The sequence below is a fragment of the Eublepharis macularius genome, chromosome 2 (assembly GCF_028583425.1).
Source record: "Eublepharis macularius isolate TG4126 chromosome 2, MPM_Emac_v1.0, whole genome shotgun sequence".
Lineage (NCBI taxonomy): Eukaryota > Metazoa > Chordata > Lepidosauria > Squamata > Eublepharidae > Eublepharis > Eublepharis macularius.
The window spans coordinates 68,497,170-68,519,577 of record NC_072791.1 but is presented as its reverse complement, the minus strand read 5'-3'; the positions used below and the strand labels follow the sequence as shown (position 1 = coordinate 68,519,577).

The 22,408-nt window shown below is 41.7% G+C and overlaps 1 protein-coding gene across 4 annotated transcripts in view; it reads left to right on the top strand.

Moving 5' to 3' along the window:
- Positions 1-21,031, top strand: part of LOC129324358 (cytosolic phospholipase A2 epsilon-like) — an 84,644-nt gene extending 63,613 nt beyond the window's left edge. For all 4 annotated transcript variants that reach the window (XM_054971586.1, XM_054971585.1, XM_054971583.1 and 1 more), the window contains 5 exons: positions 886-996; positions 4,968-5,156; positions 11,240-11,406; positions 19,245-19,431; positions 20,811-21,031. In XM_054971586.1, coding sequence (XP_054827561.1) covers positions 886-996; positions 4,968-5,156; positions 11,240-11,406; positions 19,245-19,431; positions 20,811-21,013 — 857 coding nt within the window. In that variant the 3' untranslated portion in view covers positions 21,014-21,031. The remainder of the gene's footprint in view (positions 1-885; positions 997-4,967; positions 5,157-11,239; positions 11,407-19,244; positions 19,432-20,810) is intronic.
- The last annotated feature ends 1,377 nt before the right edge of the window (positions 21,032-22,408 follow it).

Below are 22,408 nucleotides of genomic sequence, written 5' to 3'. Positions count from 1 at the left end.
CTTAGCCAACACATTAAGAATAAGTCAGTGTGATGTCATGGATAGCATTGGACAAGGATCTGGGTAACTCTGTTTCATGTCCCTGCTTCACCACAGAAGGGATACATTGGCCTGGATGCTCTGCAGTTCTGCAGATGGAAGGCTTTCTGCCTATGGAATACAACTTTCTTGCCTTCTCCCCTTCTACGCTGCCCTTGAAATGCTGCTCCTGGGAACAGCATTTCAAGGGGCATTTTGGTCTATAGATGGAGGGGGGAGGTGAGAAAGTCATGCTTCGTAAGTGAAAGTCCTTCTGTCCAAGGAAATGGTCTGATGGATCTGTTGTCCACTTTTTGTCTCCTCCAAAGTTGGCAGCATCTATGGAGAAATAATGAAAGAAATGGATATTAGTTAGGTTTATGGGCAGACTCCAAAGACACACACAAACACCTAAGAAGTAAGTCTTACTTACTTACAGCACAGAGGAGAGGTTTAAGCCCCTTCTCCTGATGCAAATCAGACCTGCACACAGCTGTGAATTAAGCTCTTAGTGGGAAATTCTCAGAAAACAGTTGTTGAAAATCCATGCAATGTACATGTGGCTTTTGCGTAAATCAGCTGTGGCAAATCTGAGTCATCCAGTCCAGTATTTCAACATAGACTAGCAGCAGCAGCACTCTAAGCTTTCAGGTAGGGTTCTTTTTCAGTCCTGATACCTGAGAGCTCTCAGTCTTAGATGCCAGGGTTTGACCCTGGCATTGTATCCTTGTATGCAGAAGAAGGTGTATACTTTTTTAAAAAACTTCATCTTCCCTTGGTGATTCTTCAGAATCTTGATTTACCACTTTATGCAAGTTGGTAAATGTCCAAGTCAAGTCTCCTAACACAAATAATCTCTCTGCACAGGTTTGTGGAGTAATATATTTTCCTATAACTTGCTGGATGCCTGGCAAGGACGTGATGTTCCAGGAGAAAGTTGCTGGCACAGAAATACCCGAGACAGTATAAGCAACATTGGTTGGTCAAGTATTATTCATTATATTTATGGATATAGATATTTATAAATTGTGTTTCTTCTAGTTTCTTGTTTTAGAATCCATTCTGCTATCCATTTGCAGATCTCCTGCTGTTGTATCCAGTGAGGGCCTAGAATACAAGATAATGTCTTGGAGGCAGATATTTCCTACCTTCCTGTTTCCCTAGCAGCCATCTCACACATCAAAAGGCTGGTGAGAGCCTTCTGCTGGCACGAGAGTCCTAGTTAGCACAAGCAATACATGCAGGTTATTTCACCTAGTCCCTCCCCCCGCCTCCCCTTGGCATTATGCCCAAGCACACAGAACTTTTTTGAAGGCAAGGCTGATGGGGGAAGGGAAAGATGGGGAAAATCTCCATCTGTGGGCACCCTCAGGCTCATAGGATCCAATGCAATTTTAACATGGTTTATTATTCTGAATAACTGGGTTGTTTTCATTTTTGTTATTACCCTTGGTCTTGGTAAATTTTGTTACTACTTTTGGTCTTGGCGGATCTTATTTGAGATGGGACTAGATATTATAGCAATGGAAAAAAAGCAATGAAAGCAGAATCCCTGAATTTAGGGTTTATTTATTGATTTAAAACATTGTTAATCTATCTTTCCATCTAACAGGCTCTTCAAGGTAGCGAATAATAAAAACATTAAAACAAGATTAAAAACACATATAAATGTACATTAAAATAATTTTAAAAATAAAACAAAACACATGAACAGAAGGATGAGTCAATGAGAATCCCATGACAGTAGGTGATCCTTAAGGTATGCTGGCCCCAAGCCCTATAGGGCCTTAAAAGAGAAACAATGTGGTGTAGTAGTTAAAGTGATAGACTAAGATCTGGGAGACCCAGTTTGGAAGCTTGCTGGGTGACTTGGACCATTCACATACTCTCAGCTTAACCTATCCCACAGGATAAGTCACTTTGGGATCCCTTTGGGGGAAAATGGTATAAAAGAAGTACATACATAAAAATAAATAAAAGTCAATTGCAGCACCTTGAATTAGGCCCAGAAGCAAATTAGCAGGCCAGTGTAGGTGGAATAATGCTAGAATAATACAGTCCTTCTAACCCAGTCTAGTCAGAATTTTGGCTACAACATTCTGAACCAGTTATAGTTTTTGGACACTCTTCAAGGGCAGCCCCTCACACAGTGGATAGCAGTAGTCTAATCTTGATATTACCAGTGTATGCACAATTGCAGCAAGATCCCTTTTGTTCAGCCAAAACTAATGAAAAGTGCTCCTAACTACCACTGCCATCTGCATTTCCAGCAGGAGGCCTCGGTCCAGCAGCTTGCCAAGCTACAAACTTGCCCCATGAGGAGGACTGCTACCCTATCTAGAACAGGAGATACCTCAACTCCTGACTCAGACTTTCCTCCCACCGCTAGCTCTTCCCAATTTTTCAGGATTAAGTTTAAGCTCATTAGCCTTCACCCATTCCAAAACTGCCACCAGACTCTAGTTCATGGTTTCTACAGCCCCCTTGGCATCTACTGCATGTGCAAGATAGAGCTCAGTATCATCTGCATAGCAGTGATAACCCAGTCCAAATTTCCAGATGTCCTCTCCCAGCAGCTTCATGTAGACATTGGAAAACATGTTAAATTTTGCCAGACCCCATAAGCCAGAGGTCAAGCTGCTGAGTAGCAGTCCTCCAGCATGCCCTCAAAAACCTACCTTCCTGGCAGAACCGAAACCATTACAGAACATTGCCTTTCAGTCCTAACCCTGAAAGACAATCCAGAAGGAAACCATGATATTGAATATCACCAAGAGGTCCAGAAGAATTAGTAGGGTTGAACTCTCACTGTCCATTTCCAGAAGCAGGTCATCCACTATAGACATGGGCACGAACAGAAAAAAACCCTGAACATGGTGTTCGTTGTTCATTGCCATCCACTAACAACGAATAACGAACACTGATGAACATGATCCTGTCACGAACATATTCATTGTTCATTGTTCATGGGGGCCAGCAGGCTCTCCTCCAGCCATCAAGATCCCTACTGCACCACTCCGAGAAACCCCACCTGAGCAGGCAGCAGGAAATGTACCAATAATAAATAATAGCTTGGCCCCAGAGCCTGGCAGCAGCCCTGGAACCTGAAGGGGTAGATCCCTCTCCCACCACACACAAAGAAAATTCAAGCTCCAATCCACTTACCCTGTCTCTCTAACAGCAGCTGTCCCTCCCTGAAAGCCAGAGCTGGAAGCCTGCCTCCCCCCTGGTCTTTTCCTCTTGTAACAAATTTGGAGTTCCAGTCCACACTTGGAAGGAAGATCTGCCTATCAAGCTAAATTGGGCTTATACTGGGGTTTCCAGGGCAACAGCAGGAGTTCAGACATAGTTCAGACAATCCCTGCCTGAGTTGCCATGGGAATTGATTACAGGTGCCAGACTGTCTGGCTTGACGAACAGCAACGAACAGCAATGAACAATGCTTGCAATGACCACCTGTTCGTTTAGAATGGGGCCTCATGAACAGCTTGTTCGCGAACAGCAGATTGGGCTGTTTGTGGGTTTTTTTAGTTCGTTTTGCTGTTCGTGCCCATCTCTAATCTGCTAGAGTGAAAAGGCTGTTTCAGCCCCATAGCCAGGCCTGAAACCAGATAGGAATGGATATGAACAGACTGATGCCTTTAAACTTGGTGGCATTTAGTTATTTACTTGTTTTATTTATAGCTTGCCTTTCTCACTGAGACTCAAGGCAGGCTATAGAATAGAGGTAACATACTTTTGCAGCATAAGACATCCAACATACAATGCAATACTAGAGAACTGAAAGACAATGCAAACAGCAAACTGTCTAGGGCAATGTATACTATAACCAATGTACTTAGTAGAATTATAAGGTTAGAAGAGAATGCAGTAAAAACAGGATAATATCTAGAATAATCATTGCAGTAGACTACAATACTATTTCATTATAGAGATGTCATCCTGGACTGCTTCAATCTGCTACAGTTCTAATCCCTTCATAAAAAATGCCCTGGGCTGCTTTGCACATTCTGCAGGATGAAAGAAATGTAGGGGCCTTCCTGACAATACATTGGCTCTCATCATTAGCACTGTGCGGACAAGTTTCAGTTGGGTAGCCATGTCAATCTGCAGAAGAACAGCAAGATTTGAGTCCAGCAGCACCTTAAACCAACAAGATTTTCAGGGTATACACTTTTGAGAGTCAATGCTCCCTTTGTCCAAAACGAGTAGCAACAAAGATCCCTGAGACTCTATATCCCATTCAGGAGATGGGAGGGATGTAGCAAAAAAGGGAATAGGGATATAAAGGTACAACGCTACAATACAGCTTGATTAGAACAGAAATTAGCATCTGAAGTGAGATGAGAATCCTATGTACCTATTCAGTCTGGGAAAGGGGGTATCCATTGTTCTGTATTTATGAATGAACTCAAATCCAGCAATCTCTCTGTGCAGAGAACACCTTGCACAACCAGCTAATGTCAGTGTGCCCTATTTGTGCTGAAACTTCTGACCCGTTAGCACTATTGGCAGCTGTGCACTTAAATGGTACTTGTAAAACTGCCACCTACCTCTGCTACCTCCTTGAGTGCCTTCTTCTAGTGTGGCTACTGACCTTCCCTAGGTTGCATCTCAGCAAAGGCCGCAGTTTCTGGCACACCTCACTGATTGCATTTGTTGTCTTAAAGGTAAAATTCTGAAAAGATTAAGCCACTTAAGTTGACCAGAGGAAGGGAGATTCACAATGTGATGTCACATAATGCATTTTCTACTGCTATAAATTAAAGGGGAGAAAGGAAGAGGAGAGGTGAAGCTGTGGTTTTTGGTTCAGTCATGCATGTATTTGGCTTAAATAAGATTTTTCATGATATAACAAAGATATAAACCAAAAACAATTTTTAAATCATTGGTACTCCATATTTTAGCTGCTTCAAATAATTAACCTCATAATTTCTTCTGATCTGCAGAAGAAAGGCCTCCTCAACCACTAACACCATATCAGTTGGATACTTATCTGGTTGCCCCTGCCTGTGAATTTTCTAAGTTCCTTCGTGAAGTTCTAACAAAAAGTTTGACATCAGAGATATACAATTTCATACAGGGATTGCAGCTGAATGATGGGTACCTTGATAACAAGAACTTTGAGATATGGAAAGGTAAGCAGCTCTAAAACTATGTGGATAATTTGGCATCTGGTAAGTGCAAAAGTCCACAGGTTTTTGTACAGCCCACAAAGCTATTGTTCTTATGTTTTTCCTTCCTAGGAGTTCTTTGTCTTCAGCTTTCACATTGATAATTTTCTTCAGTCTGTACTCTGGCACAAAGTGTGATTGTTTCTCTAATTTGCGGATATGAGCTTAACAGTACTATGAGAGTTTAGACTTTAGCCAAAATGTATCTCTATTTCTTTTTCACCTAAAAACAGTGCTTGCCAGGTGATCACTTCCCCCAAACCTTTAATTCCACCTTTTCACTGCTGTTCACAGCCATTACCACCACCTTCCCTCCCTCCTCACACACTTCATTCCTTCTGAAATTATCCCAAGTCAATCAAGGATTGTCTCATCATATGATTTTCAAGGTAAGAGATTAGCAGAAGTGGTTTACCACTGCCCTCTTCTGCTTCCCAGTACTAACCAGGGTTAGTTGAAGTGATACTACCATTGTCTGTGAAAGATCCTCCACCAGTGTCACCTTCCACTACTGCTGCTGCCCAATAGCTAACCTTCAGGAATTCCTCCGCTCCCATCACCATTGAAACATTCAGTTCTGTTCTGCTGATGTGACTGTTGATTATTGAAGGGGGTGGATACATCTTAGTCTGGTATCTCAGTTTTGACCATTCCGCCTTGAGTGACTCTTCCAGAAGTTTAGACTCTTGACCAAGCCTGTGCTCCTGACGGTGTTGCTCTCAGCTTCATTGACACACTCAGTCCCACTCACCACGTTAAGGTGTGTATCCAAGAGGGAGAACTAGAAATCCTAGAAAATGAAGTAAAGCTGCACTCACAGCAGTTGGGAGAAACAAAGCACCTGGAGTAGACTGACTATCAATAGAGTTATTTCAAGCTACAGAAATGGAGTCCATCAGAATCATAATAAGAATCTGTCAACAAATATGGAAAATCGAACAATGGCCCACAGACTGGAAACACTCAGTTTACATTCCAGTTCCCAAAAAGGGGATGGCAAAGACTGCAGCAACTATTGGACTATTATGTTAATTTCCCATGCAAGCAAAGTGATGCTCAAAATTCTTCAGCAAAGACTTACTATATATGGAATAAGGAAATTTCAGAAGAAAATCAGCTTGTGTTTTATAGATTACAGCAAGGCTTTTGACTATGTGGATCATGAAAACCAATGGAGAGTCTTAAAAGAAATGGGGGAGCCTCAACATCTGATTGTTCTGATGCGCAACCTGTACTCTGGACAAGAGGCTGCTGTCAGGATAGAATATGAGGAAACAGAATGGTTTCCAATTGGCAAGGGTGTCAGTCAAGGATGCATATTATCTCCCTTCTGGTTCAATGTTTATGTAGAGTATATCATAAGGAAAGCTGGATTAGATCTATAAGAAGGTGGAATGAAGACTGGTGGAAGGAACATTAACAATTTGAAATATACGGATGACAGCACGTTATTGAAACGACTACTGATGAAGGTTAAAGGAGAAAGTGCCAAAGCAGGACTACAGCTGATCAACAAGAAGACAAAAGTAATGACTAGGGATGTGCACTTTGGGCTTCCAATTCAGGAAAAATACCTGAATCGGACCCAATTTGCAAAGATTCAAGATTTCTGAAACAGCCCCAGCATACCCGGGCCATTTCGGAAACCCTGAATCAAAGATTCCTGGAGCTATTTGTGTAGCTTAGGGAAGCTTTGGGGTAAGGGGTTGAAGAAATGTCCCTCTCCATGCCGCTGTGCAGCAGGAGGGAGAGGGACATTTAAACCACCAATCAGCTGTTTGTCAGGGTTTCCAACAAGCAGCTGAGTACAGCCTGCTGGACTTTAAATTTCCCTCTCCATACTGCTGCACAGCGGCAGGAAAAGGGACATTTAAACCCCCAACTCAGCCGCTTGTCAGAGGTTTCCCTGACAAGTGGCTGAGTGCAGCCTGCTGGGGTTAAATGCCATTCTCCCTGCTGCTGCTCAGCGACAGGGAGAGGGACATTTCACTCCCAACTCAGCCGCTTGCAAGCGGCGTGGGGAACCTCCTTCCCTTCAAAGTCTCCAGCTAGCTGGAGGAAAGGGTGAGAGGCTTTGATGGGAAGGAGGCTCCCCGCATTGCTTGCAAGAGGTGTGGGGAACCTCCTTCCCTTCAAAGTCTCCCCCTTCCCAGCAGCTGGAGGAAGGGGTGAGAGACTTTGAAGGGAAGGAGGCTCCCTGCGTTGCTTGCAAGTGGTGCGGGAAACCTTCTTCCCTTCAAAGTCTTCTCCTTTCCGACTTCCGGCTTGGTGTTATGGCAGTCTGACATGATCCAGGGAGCTGGATCATCCAAGTTGCTGTTTCTTAGGCTGGTGAGGTGCCTCAACCACCCACAGGCCCCTGATTTCAGGGAGAAATTGGCCAGGAACGCTCTGCAGCCCCAAGAGTGAGTGATCTTGGCTGAGGGGGGCGGGTTCTGAATCAAGGATTCTCCCTCAGCCTTGAGGTCCCTTTGTAGAAGGGCGAGCCAATAACTCTGCAGCAGCTTTGGAGTCAACGAATTGGCAAAGGATCATCGTACCCAAGCTTCAGTTACGGATTTGATCGGAATTTAGCAAAAGAAACAGTGATTACAACCCCAAGAAAAGAAGAGGAGGTAAAGATTGCTATCTCCCCTAATGGGCTTGATTTTTAAACAAAGACCAAAAGTTATTAAATGAGAGACAGAGTTAATTAAAGCAGAAGAGCCAGTAAAGAGTTTGGGAGTGAGAACTGTGAGACTGTTTAACATATAAAGCGTAAAAGATCAAAAAGGAACTTTTTGTTTACGTACCTGTGGTTTGGAGAAAGCGACGCGGAGGGAAGGAGTGTGGGAAGCGGCGGAAATATCGCGAGAAGGAGTTTTTGTTGGAGCAGGGAGCCACGTATAGAAGGGCAGGAAGTGTGCCGGAGTAGCAGCGGAAGAAAAACAACAAAGAGGCAAGGAGGAGTTGAAGAGGAAGCGGAAATTCGCCATTTTGGATAAGGGAATGACTGGAGACTTCACAATAGAGTTCACCATAGAGAAAAGACGCCCGACATTTTGATTGCTGGAAAAGGTACAGATTTTAGTAACCTTTAAACCTGACACGAGCGCAAAAAGTGACAGGTGAAAACGGAGTTGAGAAAGAAAGCGGACTCGTGGGCAGGTGCTAAGGCAAGCCCAATGATGTCGAAGAAGGATAAAGATTGGCAGATGGCAATTGAGAATTTGGATAAAAAAGTGACAGAGGGCAATAAAGAATTAAATGAGACTATACAAAAGACACAGGAAAGGTTGCAGGAGTCACAGAAAAATTTACTGGAGTCACAGCAGAATTTATTAAAAGATATTAAAGAGGCAATAAAGTCAGGAGTTGCAGAGTTGGTGAAAAAATATTGCTGAGATTAAAAAAGAGCTTCAGTCTACCCATCAGAAAGTGCAAGAGGTGGAGACGAAAACGGAGAATTTGGCCACTAACCTAAAAGCGGAGACATCAGTGTTAAGTGACAGGATGGCTGTTATGGAGTGTAAAGCTACTGAAAAACAACTGTGATTTAGAGGCATTCCGGAGACAATGGCACAACCATTCCTGAAGCAAATTACTGAAATAATAGCAGATTTTTTAAATATAGAGATAGAAGAGGTGGTAGCCAATCTGGATATAGCATATAGAGTTAATTCAAGATACACTCAACAAAAAGACTTAACAAGAGATATTATTGTCCAATTAACCACAAAGAGAATGAAAGAACAAATTATTGGAAAGCATTTTGAGACCCCATTGGTACTTGAAGGGAAGCGGGTCAGGATTATGAAAGAGTTACCGAGGAAAATTTCACAAGAGAGAGATTTGACACAGAGATTTGACACAGAAGTTGAAAAATTTGAATATAAGATACAGATGGGAGATACCTGAAGGTCTGAGCTTCGAATTTCAAATGGTAAGGAGAGTGATTAAATCAAGGCATGACATGGAGGTTTTCTTGTTAGAGAATGAGAAAGACTTACCTGACACAAGTAGGCTTTAAATATGGAGTACAAATTAATATCATGGAATGTAAATGGACTTAATTCATCTTCAAAGAGTAAGGCATTATTTCATTGGTTGGCCAAACAAAAATGTAATATAATTTGTCTACAAGAGACCCACATAAAAGATCAAGATATTAAATATTTGAAAAATAAGAAATTGGGACAAGAATTTGTGGCAGCGGCAAAGCAGAAAAAGAGAGGAGTTGCAATTTATATAAAAGAAGAGCTACAACCAAAGATGATTGTGAGTGACAGTAATGGCAGATATTTGGCTGTGGAGTTTAAATGTAATACCCAAAAGGCATTAATTTTGGGAATTTATGCTCCGAATGGAGCAAAAGAACAATTTTTTAATGAAGTTATGGCCCAACTGGGTCAAATGACATATGATCAAGTGATTGTGGGAGGAGATTTTAATGGAGTGGTGGATTTGCAATTGGACAAAAAAACTAGTGTGAGTAAAAATAAAACAGGGAAACTGCCAAAGGTATTTTTTGAGCTTCAAAAGCAGGAAAGCCTTGAGGATATCTGGAGGAAATATAATTCGAAGATCAGACAATATACGTATTTCTCGGCTAGTCATCAATCGTTATCAAGAATAGATATGATTTGGGCATCTAAGGAACTAGCGGTTTGGACGAAGGAGATTGATATCATGCCAAGAGTTAGTTCAGATCACAATCCTATTTTTTGGAGATTTGGAATGAGACGTAAAAAGCTGAGATGGAGAATAAATGAAGATCTTTTATACAATCAAGTAAATTTGGATGTCCTGAAGAAAGAAACAAAGTGTTTTATTCAACATAATGTGGACCAAGGGGTGTCAATTCAAAAAGTTTGGGATGCCTATAAAGTGGTCATTCGAGGAGTTTTGATGGATTTAAATGCCAGGGATAAGAAAAGCAAAGAAATGAAATTGAAAGAAACACAAGAAACAATAAAGCAAAAAGAGCAACAACTAAAGAAAAGACCGGATAAGAAGAAACTTCAACTTGAGATTAGAATTTTACAGGAGCAGATAAGAGCAATGGAAAATAAAGAAATGGAATGGGAATTGAAAAGATTGAAGCAAAAATCGTTTGAAGGAGCCAACAAACCTAAGAAATATTTAACGAGGCAATTGAAAAAAAAGAGAGAGAAGAAATTAATAAGTAAAATTATGGAAGTAAAATGACACTGAGAGATCTCTGTCTTTTGGTGCTACACCTCTGAAGATGCCAGCCACAGCTGCTGGCGAAACGTCAGGAACTACAATGCCAAGATCACGGCAATACAGCCCGGAAAACCCACAACAACCATCGTTCTCCGGCCGTGAAAGCCTTCGACAATACATCGTGCTACTGGACTCTTTTTGATTTTGCTACTACAGACTAACACGGCTAACTCCTCTGGATCTATTCATAGGGTTGCTATAGGTTGGAGGCAACTTGACAGCACACAACACACACAACAGTCAAGGATCATGTAGCTGGTACGATGACATTATGACAATAAAATTAACCTTATGTCTAATGTTATTAATGGCAAACAAATTCCATTTTGAGTGGGGATAATTTTCCTATAATGGTTTCATGGGCAGTCCTAGATGATAGAAGATTATTCAAACAATAATACTTCTGTAGACATTTCCCAACATATAAGTTTTTGAATAGGATTCTCACAAAAATTTCCAAGAAATTCCCCTTTCTTTTCAGCTTGGCACTAGGAGAATGTTTTTAGAAAGAATATGAGTTGCATATTTTCTCGTTTCCAGAAATGAATACATGCGCACTCTATTTTTTAATTCTTTGACATTGACACAATATGCTCAATGAGACAATGTTGCAGCAGAACAAGTTTTATGTTCAGGTTGCAGGATTCCAAGGTGTTCATTTGTAGAATTTCTGAACATGGTAGCTACACAAAAAACAGCACTGGATCTGAATTTTTGAAAACCTGAACTTTGTTAGAGCCTATGTGCAATGTATAATCTCAAAGAAGCAGCAGATTTCTTCTTAAAACAGGCCTTTACTAACTATAGTATTTGCTTTTCAGATACTATATTCGATACTCTTCCCAACAACCTGACAACAACATCAGAATACCTGTCCCTTGTAGATACCGCAGCCTATATTGACGTCAGCTACCCCCCACTCATGAGGCCAGAAAGAAAAGTGGACATCATTGTGCATTTAAATTATTCTTCAGGATCGCAAAATTTAGTGAGATTATACATTTTAACCTATCAATATATCTAATTCTCAATTGCCATATCTGTGATTATTTAAAACTCCAGAGATTAGAACCATGAATAGACAAGACATATCTTTCTATAAACCTGAGAAAAGCCCCAGGTTTGCAAAAAAATCTGAAATTTTAAAAAGGGAGGTTTAGCCGCCCCAAATAATAGAAGCAATGCCTGTAGCTTTAAGAAACAAATGCCATCTGCAGCTTTTGCTAGGCAACCACAACAGTACTGCCAGTGGAAGCCTTGGTTTTTGTCAGTAAAAGACAAGGGGAGGGGGCAGGGCTATTTTGGCCTCGGAGAACTCATTGGGACTAATTGGGGCCAGACCCAATAGCAACTACAGGGTGAATTCCATTACTCACACTGGTCCAGCTGCTCACTATTGTTCAACAAAAGAAACCACGTGAATGGTAGTGTTCTGTAGTGATTAGAGTTTTAGACTAGGATCTGGGAGACCTGGGTTTGAATCCCCATTCTGTCATGGTGATCACTGAGTGACTTTGGGCCAGTCACACATTCTCAACCTAACCTACCTCACAGAGTTGTGATTAGGGGTGTGCAAACCCAGACCGATTTGGTATTCCTGTTTCGGTTATTACCGAAACAAGAAACTGTTTCAGTAATCGCGAATATCGAAACGGCAAGCCGTTTCAGTATTCACAATTCGGTAATTGTTTCGGTATTCCAGCTTGTTTTGGTAATAGATTTCAATGGGGAAACCCTCCTCAGGCTTCCAGGAAGCCTGGGGGAAGCATTTTCCCATCGAATCAAGACAAACTAGGTGGGGACCTTTTTCTAACTATCCTCTAACTACCCCCCCCCCAAGTTTCAGAAAGATTGGACTTTGGGGGGCCATGTTATGGCCCCCCAAACAAGGTGCCCCTATCCTCACCTAGCTCGGGAAGCTTTTTGCTTGCTGCTGCTGATCTCCCTTATTCCCTATTATTTGCTTGCTGCTGCTGATCTCCATTATTTCCTATGGGGGAAAAATGAAGAGGCTTGTGTGGCTGGGGGTGGCATTTTGCATGCAAAATGCCCCCAACCCTCAGGGGACCTCCTCCCACCTGTCCTCCCACCCTCCACCAAGGCTCAGCCTGCTCCCATCTGGGGGGGGGCATTTTATGGCCTCCCCAAGTAGGTGCTCTCAGCCCCCCTCCTTTTCTCCATTATATCCTATGAGGGGTGAAAAAGAAGAGAGGGAGGCCAAAGGCAGCACAGTGAAGAGCCAGTCCAGAGATTTAAAAGGCAGGAAACATTCAAGCAAGCAAATAATCCTGTTTCTCAAGCAGAACTAGTAAGCCAAGCCATGGGAAAAACAAAGGCCCACCCTGCAGAGCAGGCTTGTGGGCCAAAGGCAGCACAGCGAAGAGCCAGGCCAGAGATTTAAAAGGCAGGAAACATTCAAGCAAGCAGTGTTGAAACCCCTCCATCCACCAAAATTATCCTCTTTCTCAACCTGAAAAAGTAACCCAAGCCAAGCCATAAGAAAACAAGACTAAACTGAAACATTTTTTAGCAGAGGCCAGGCCAGCAAATTGGCCCAGCATCAATTAATTTAAACAAAATCTGTGCCTTCCCTTCCTCCCATCATTCCCCTAAAGAAAAAAAAAATCCTACCAGTCCTCCTCTCCTGATGAATGTCCAGCACAGTTGATCCTCCACAGGCAGAAGTCCAGGCAGATGTCCACCAGGTGCAGTCCAGAAGTCCACGAAGGCAGGCAGCAAAGAAGCAGTCTCTCTCCTCTCTCAGCAGCAACAGAGGCTGACCCAGTCCTGCCACAAATTTAAATCCCCTGATGCAGCTTCTGCCAAAGATTTGAATCTATTGGCTGGAAGAAGGATGCAGCAGTGGGATTGGTCACTCCTAAGTCCCCCCTCCCTTGCCTTACCCCCCCACACTCCTACTCTATCACTCCTTCCTGCTCCCCCTCCCCTACCTGGGAATTTTGGTGGGAATCTGCTTGCTTCCATTGCTTTTCAAATGCAAAGTGCAATGCTAGCAAGCAATCAAGCACCTTGCATTTGCAAAGCAAAAGGATTCCCTCCTTTGCAAGAGGGGTGAGGGGTGAAAGGAGGTAGTGAGTCACTCACTCCTTCTCCCCCCCCTCCCCTCTTCAAAGAGCCTGCAGGCTTCCTGCAGGATTTTGCTAGACGCTTGCAATGCAAACGGCTAGCAAAATCAAAATGGTTATTCTCGGTTTACCGAAACGATTATCAAAACATACCAAAACGTTTTGGTAATTGCTGTTTCGGTATTACCGAAATGTTTTGGTAATCAAGAAAAGTTTCGGTAATGATAACCGAATTGCACACCCCCAGTTGTGATGATAAAAAGGAGGAAAATGATGTAAGCTGCTTTGGGTCCCCAAGTATAAACTAAATACATAAATATAGCTGAAGATGAGGTAGGTTGGTGGGTGGGAAAGCAAGAAAGGTGAGGATGTAGGAGTTACCAGGGGGAGGGAAAGAGGGGAAAGATGGATGCAGTTGCCCACCATAAGTCTTTGAGGTTTCCTCACTGAGCAACTGGGCTTGGCTCTGCCAAGGGGAGGAAATGAGGGAAAACTGAAGCTGGGCCAGATAAAGGTAGGTTAGCCTGTGGATGGGCAGGAAAGAAGGAATCAGGAAAAGGGAGAGGGTATAAGGGCTTTCAGGAAAGGTTAAGAGAAAATAGTGGAGAGAAAAGAAAGGTTGGTTGGTGAGTGGTGAAGGAGAGAGGAAAGCAGGAAAAGGAAAGAGGATCTGGGGATGCCAAGAGGAGTGTAAGAGGAAATAGTGTGTGGAAGGGGATGCAGGCCACTGCGGCTCCTTGCAGGTTCCCCTCTTAACAGTTTCTATTTTTATAAACTGTAAAGAAAAGAATACTAAGAGCCAATTTAAATAAGCACAGGTTCTTGTGTTATGATGATGAGTGCTGCATAGAGGTTGCTGGAAGTGCCTCTGGAATGTCTTTCTGGTGTGTTTTATAGCATTTGGCAGGTCATAACTGTAGTGAGTCTAAGAATCCAATTTGTCTGTCTGAGGGTTTTGAGGTGGTTGGTAATTTTTATTTTCATGATGGAGGGATAGGTGTCTGGGAATATTTACAAGGTTTTATCTTTGCTTGGGAATGATTATATTTTGTGGCAACTGAGTGTGGGAGCTAGGGAGGAGTGTAGGTAATGATAGGGTGAGTCATATAGGGACTTGGTCCATCTCTGTAAGGTCATGTAAGGACTTGGCTCAATCTCTCCCTATTTAATTTAATTTATTAGATTTGTATTCTGCCCTCGCCTCGACAGCAGGCTCATGTACATGTGTGGGAGTTCCCTGATAAGTCTCTATTTTGACCTTGATGTTATTAAATTCCAAGTATCTGAATGACAAGATCTGTCTAATTTTATTATGGAGGGGAGTATTGAGCGGGCATATGTGACTTAAACATGTCTGGATGAAGGTTCAGTCTCAGTCTCAGGTAACTGATTGCTTATTCAGTCCTTCATCAGCCTTGAGTAGGAGGATGCATGTGCATATGTATATGGCTATTATACTCTGAGAATAATTATTCTTTTATGGTATCCTGATGGCTTTGATTATATGTGTTCAGGGATGGGTTACAGATCTTGCTGGTTTACCACCACCACCCACCTAGTTTGAATTACCTGGCTCATCTGGCAGAGGTGGTCTTGAGCATGGTGTTGAAATCCCCAAAGTTTGTAGTTGTGAGAGATTTCAGCATCCATACTAAATAAACCTTGTATGGACATGCGCAGGACTTTATGGTTTCTATGACAACCATTATTCCAGGTTACACCTAAGTAATGACAGTACATGCTAAATCAGTGGTACTCACTGCACGGCTCATTTAGAGCCACATTAACAACTGCCATCAACCAAAAGAGCCACATGACTACTATATGGCCTGTATGCTACCCCACCAAACACCCACATACAATAAGATATAATTATGAATATTAAATGTATAACTATAATCTTTTAATTACCAGAGTACCTCAGGGTATGTAGGGTTGTCCCTTCCATCCACTTTTGAACTAGGACCAGCCCTTGTATATCTGGAGTGAAAGGAAGGGCTTGCATGCATCAGGCTTATGACATAGCCAGTTTGGTGTAGCAGTTTAGAGTGGCAGGACTCTAACCTGGAAAAACGGGTTTGATTCCCCACTCCTCCACTTGAAGCCAGCTGGGTGACCTTGAGTCAGTTACAGCTTCTAGGAGCTCTCTCAGCCTCACTTACCTCACAGGGTGATTGTCATGAGGATAATAGTAACACACTTGGAAAACTGTTCTGAGTATGGCATTAAGTTGTCCTGAAGAGTTGTATATAAATTGAATGTTGTTGTTGTTACAAATCTGTTGCAGGCTTTCTGGTTATTCAGTACAGCTTGTTAGGCTGGGTGTTAAAAGATAAATGCTTCCTTATGTTAAAGTCCTTATGGACTCGTGTTGCAAGTGATGGGGTGGATAGAAGCCACCTGCCTCCTGCCAAGTCCACCGGGCAATCACTATTGGACATGCACCACTTTCCTGAAATGTGATGCATGTCAAATAGTCAAATGTGGTTCCTGAGCCACTGAGTATCACTGTGCTATATTTACATTTCTCCACTGAGTGGCATACTGATGATCTGGTTCAGGGGCTTGAGTTAAACAATTCAGACTGGCCTGAGGCCCAACAGGTATTAGACGGGCTGTCCTGCAGGAGCAGCAGACTCATTAGAGTGGCCACCCTCAGGGACATCAGGATCCTAATGGTTTCTTGAGGGTGTGGGGAATCTCAAGGATGACTCTTGTCCATTGAGGCAGCCTGGAATGTGGTGCTGTCTAGGAAAGCAGATAAAATCATTTTCTGCTCCCCCTTCCAACACTTCTTCAATAACCAGCCCTGAAGTATAGCAAGAAGCTGTAGTAGGCGTGGATACGGCATCATTGGCAGAAGACTCATGAGGAACCAGGCAGAGGATGTCCATGCACGGACCTATGAGGGGACAGTAATGCTGATAAACAAATCTTTCCCCCTCCATTGCATCAAAGCAATCTCAACCAGCAAAGCTGTTTAAGTCATTTGGAGGCTCCGTCCTGACTTCTAATTGCTGTTCTTGTCAAGGGGGAGCTTTGGTTGATGCTATGATGCTTTTTTTTTTTTTTTGCTGTTGGTGGTTCTATTATCTATTCCTGTTTGAATGCCAGGTGTATAGTTAATTGATCCAGCATTTGAGGTATCAGATGCATCTGCTTAGCCAGATTGTTAGGATCATTTGGCTCATTCTAATGGATGTTTATAGAGTTCTTGTGAACCCATTGTCTTGTCCTGCTTGGCTAGTTACATTTTTCTAAGATAGGTTGATGGCCCCCTTTTGCAGCCAGAATTATTAATAGCTTTCTGGTAGGAACTTTTTTGTAGGGTTTTAAGGAGGGTTTATTAAACTGGCCAATTAGAAACTAATTTCCCAATTTCCATTCTTTGCTGGGATGGGGAGGTAGTTCAACATTTGATGTCAAGAGACCCTCAAGAAAAGCTAGATTAGTTTCATTCTGGCTTCTGGCAAGCCTATGAGACAGAAACCACTTTAGTAGCTTCGGTGGATTATCTCAGTTTAATAGATTGATAAGGGCAGCACATTTGTAGATTTGTAGCATGCTTTTGAGAGAGTTGTTGACTATGCCATTTTATTGGTCTGTTTGGGACTGGAGTCTTACATCTTGGGTATAATTCTCAGATGGCTTCTATCTGATAGGTGGCACAGAATATCCATCAGGGACGTAATATCTGCATCATTGAACTGTGTTGTAGTGTTCCATAAGGTTCTGCTCATTCTCTAATGTTATTTAGTACCTAATGAATAAGAATGTATAGATAATGATATGGATTGTTTGTATGCCATAAATCTGTTGATGATTCTGAGCTATTTATCTCTTTAAAAAAATCTCTGAAAGATGCAGTCTCTCTGGAGTACCCTGAGGTCTGCACTGCAGTAAAAGGGAAGGCGTGTTGTATGTGTGCATAAATTGGAGCACCTAACCTGTGAAGTGGTGTCCAACAAAGAAAGAACTTTACTTTAAAGAGTTCAGGTCTGATAACACCAAGCCCTCTCATCTAAGTCAGCAGCCTAATAAATCATACCAAGGGTTTTGTGCCTTGTGCCAGTGAAGTAACCTGTGCAAAACCCTCCTACTTTACTTCACCTTTTAAGTATCTGCCTACTTATCTAACTATCCATCCTACCTTTGAATAAAACTTCTGCTTTCTTTTAAATGTCAACAAGCCTCCTGTGCCAGTTTGATTTCAAAGAGATGTGTAAACCCCTGTTTTCCCTCTACTTAAACTTGGCTAGGTGACATCACAACGTATACGTTCCTTAAGGTTGGAACAATAAGGAAAGTAAAAGCTCTACCAACACAAGCATGCTACTGAAGTCTTCTGAGCACAGTAAACAACTTCATACGCTTTGGGAGGAAAATTATGCCTCTGAGTAGGGAAGGGACAGTACCAGCTAGAAAAAGCAAAGGGGTTGTGACATGATGTTTTAAGCCTTTGGATGAGTTCTGAAATGGCTTTATCAGCCTCCTGTCTTTTTGGAAACTCAGTTTAACAATTCCAGGCCAGAGACCCACACAGAGAAGACTGCCACTTTTATTTATACACCTGCCCAGCAACTTAGCTCTTCACATAGATATCTGTTGAAAAGTGATCATGAATTGTGTTATTTATTAACCAAGCCCAGAACCCATAGAAAGGTATCCATAACTGGGCCTTAGCCGAGTAGTATCAAATTGCAGAGAAAACATGATGGGTGTTTGGAGCTTGGTGGCTGGTGTGAGTCCGAGAGAGAAAATAACAAGCTTACACTCAGCATAGGTTTAGAAAAGAAATAAGAATCCTTTATTATAGGAACTCCATACTCTTAGGAAAAAGGAGAGATAGATTCCTATCTACCTATCTAGTGGTAGATGGCAGGATGGACATGGATGGACATGGATGGCAGGACAAGATGTGCATCCATGGTGCAAGATGGAGAGAAGAGATAGTAGTGTGACAAAGGGAGGAAGAGAAGAATGTCATGAGGAGGAAGTCCTGAAATTAGCAATCTGTACATTGAAGGATAGTTCAGAGCAGTAAGGAGTAAACAGATGCTCTAACCGCTCTATTTTTCTAACTTTCTGGTTTGTCCCACTCTGAAACCTGTGGAAAGGGACAGTATTAAGTCATCCTCTTCTAACTTTATTAATCCCTACAAATCTTTCCTATTTCTTATCCATAATGGCTGTCTCTCCCTTGATTGTTTAGCTAACACCTTAAAAATCATGCTCTTTCCTCATTCCATTCATCCTTTTTAACTAGTTGAAAGCTAGTGCAACATAGTGGCAGAGAAAGTTGTGTACCAGCAACTCCCTGATTTAATTGTTACCTCAACTATTAACTCACTAGGTAATGGCAAACTAGTACTCTATCAACCTTGGCTCCCCATCTGCACTATAAAGATAATACTGGCCTACCTTGAGGTTGTTCTGAGGATTATTGAGATAATATACATGTGAAGCACAATTCAGTCCTATGGCAGCAGCAAGCACCCTTGTATGGAGGATTCTCATGTTGCCACATGCATACCTTCTGCACCCCCAAATTCTTTCCCCATTGCAGATTATTCTTTAGGAAGAATACAAACCTGCAAATATTTTAAAACAAAGGTTCTTCTTCTAAGTAAAAAAAATGTTTTAAATGATTATGAATTAAACTGTATTTGGTATGATTAAAGGCATTGCATGTAGTCTTACTCTTTTTTTTTTGTTCTCCCCGTCCCCCATAATAACCCAGTCTTTATTAAGAGCCTCTCAGTACTTTGCAAAGCAAGGAATTCCATTCCCCAAAATAGATTTGGGTAATGTTCAAGACAAGGATCTCAAGGAGTGCTATGTCTTTGAAGATGCTGAAGACTCAAGAGCCCCAATTGTGGTTTTTTTCCCTCTGATAAATGACTCCTTCCGAAAATATAAAGCACCAGGTAAATTATCAAGATTATTAATTATTATTATTCCTAGCTGCATGTCAAACATAATAGTAGTCTTCAGTGACCTTAGAAAAGTGTAGCTCTGCTTAGGACGGCACATTAAATCATTTTCCAGTTCTTCTATCCTTCCTTTGAATATGGGCATGTTCAAACTATTGGGAAATTGCTACAGTGTTTGCTGTACACCCTACTGTATTGATCACAACCAGCGGACAGACCCTGAGCCAAATCAGGTAGTGATCAGGCATCCCTGATAGAAACTAAGGCTGTGATGTTTGATTCAAAGAGATATATCAACCAAAAAAAGGTGTTTCTGTTATTGGATTTTTTTTTACAAAAATGTATTTTTATTATAATAATTTATAAAACAGCAAATGCCATCTTAGAAGAAGCATTCCCCTTCCTCTCTCACAAGGGAAAGAATACTACTTCTAATCTAAGAACTGCTGTGATACATGATTGCACTGCTTAAATTTTTTTAAAAATATGCTTTTTCTTCAGAATGGTTATTTTAACATATGCAAATTAAGGCAACTTTAATTAATCACCTAAAATTCAAATGATTAGCCACCTTTTTTGATCAAGTGATAGCTCTAGCATTGTTGAAGTTGTCTGGCACAGAGAATAGTCTATAGGTGTCTAAGGTGTTGCGTTCCAGAGGTTAAGAAATCTCATTTTAGCTATTGTCAGAATTGAAGATTGCCCACCACTCTGGGTGGTTGAAAATAAATCAAGCACATTAACAATAGCATAAATTTACATTCTAAGTTTACAATACAGTTAGCTTAAGTAGAATGTATCAGTGTGAACCTAGGACCAGTACTCATTATGCTCTTGGGGCATGATTGCCGCAGAACAATTGAACCATGCAGGTAGCATCCTCTTGTGGGAAATTAGCCATGCAATACTAAACAACACTAAGCTGTTCTAAGTCCATTAAGGTCCATTTATTTAAGGTTGCACTGTTGGTGTGTGAATGGTCCTCCACGTGATTTTATATCTTCAAACCCACCCACTCACAAAATCATGAAATTTTGGCTCTTTGGGATGGTAGTGGTTAAAATCACCATATCTATGTAGGGAGCCCTTTCACACACAGAAATTTCCACATGGAACAGTGGTCATACAATTCTATTCTTTCTGTAACTGCTATACTGCCTATATCATTAGCAAAAATTATACTGGTCAGCTTTCACAAAATGAGAAGAGAGATGAAATGTGGGTTTCAGCAGGCTCTCAGCAATGTAAGAGGAATATGTTCTTATGGCCAGCAAAATCTGTGAGGAATAGAAACACAGAGCAAAAACACTTCAAATGTAATGGAGTCTTGAACTGTCTCAGCCCTACAGTGCTATTTATTTAATGCTTTGCAGGTGTGAAACGCAGCCCCTGGGAATTGAAAGAAGGTGAAGTTGATGTGATTAGTCCACTTTCCCCATATGGATTACAAAACTTGAGATACACAGAGGAGGAGTTTGATAAACTGGTGGAACTGACAAGCTACAACATCCAGAATAATAAAAACATGATCCACTGGGCTTTACAAAGAGCTGTAGAGCGAAAACAGAAGAAATAAAATGCTATGCTAAATGTATTAGGCTGCATTCAGATATTACATCAAGCCAACATTCAGCCTCTGAAGGTGCTTGTTGTAGGGCTTGTGCATGCACCTTTTCTCATGGACTGTGATGAAAGAATCCTGGTGAGAAGCTATTACCAGTTGCCTTCAATGTACAAATGCAGATACACTGTTTAACCAGAGTTAAACAGTATAACAGAGTTAACCAGAGTTAAGTCTCCCTGCAAAAACAAAACAAAAACAAAAAACCCATGTTGCTTCACTGCGCTCACTGGAGGGCTCTCCTGCTTGAGTGCTGTCCAGCTGTCACTCACTTCTGCCTTGCCAGTTTCCTGCCATAGTGGTTGCCTGCTGATACTCACCTTCTTTGTGGTCTGTTGTTGGTTTTTTGTCTGTGTAGTGTACTTGAGGAAAAACTCAGTGGACCAATGGATTAGAGGAAAGACAGGTCTGTGCAATTTTGGTGCCATTCAGTATGAAAACAGCTGTCCCAGAGCCTCATTTCCCCACTCCCCCTTAAAAAGAACAGTGTGAGCATGAAAAAGCCAACACTTGCCTCGCCTAAGCATTTTTCAGATTCCATAAACCCCAAACCCCATTGTTGTGTGTGCTCAGACTCAGTAGGTTGATGGTTTGGATGGAGCTGTGTAATTTTGGTGCTGTTAAGTGCAAGAGCAGCTGCCTTCCCCCTGCCCAAGCCTTGACGGCCTCATTGTAAAAAACAGTCCAAAACTCATGATAACAAAACAAAACAAAAACAAACTCAAATGGATTTGAGCTGAACAGGTAATAATACCTTGTCCAGAAAACACTAATAATGGTAAATAGTTTGTTTGGAAAGCCCAGATTTGAAACTAGAATGAAAATTTTCTCAGTGTGCACCTCTAGTGAGCAATGTACTGCTCAAGTTTGCAGATGATACCAAATTATTCAGAATGATAAAAACCAAGGCAGTTTCTGAAGAGCTCCACGAGGATCTCTTTAAACTGGATAAGTGGCAAATAAAGTTCAATATAGGTAAGTTCCAAAATGTAGGTGCTCTAAGTCATGTATGGTGAAAATGCATTATAATTTTGTCCATAGAAAGGTTTGTTTCCACAGTTCTGTCCATTAATGTAATGTCTTCCTATTATGTGGGGCTAAAGAGAGAGATTGCACCAGTCCTCTCACTGAGTATCACTGCTTATTTATGTGGGCTGCCAGGCCCTCCTTATTAGAAATATGTACCCCACCTCCAAATTGTTTCAACCCAGCCAGAATTTTATTCAAGTTTTTGTTAAAGGGTATGGTTTAGCATCAGTAGAAATGTAGCATAACTGTGAACTGGTTAACTGGCCCTTTTTATTACTGCTAGGGGTGTGCATGCCCAAAAAATTTGGGTTTCCCACTTCA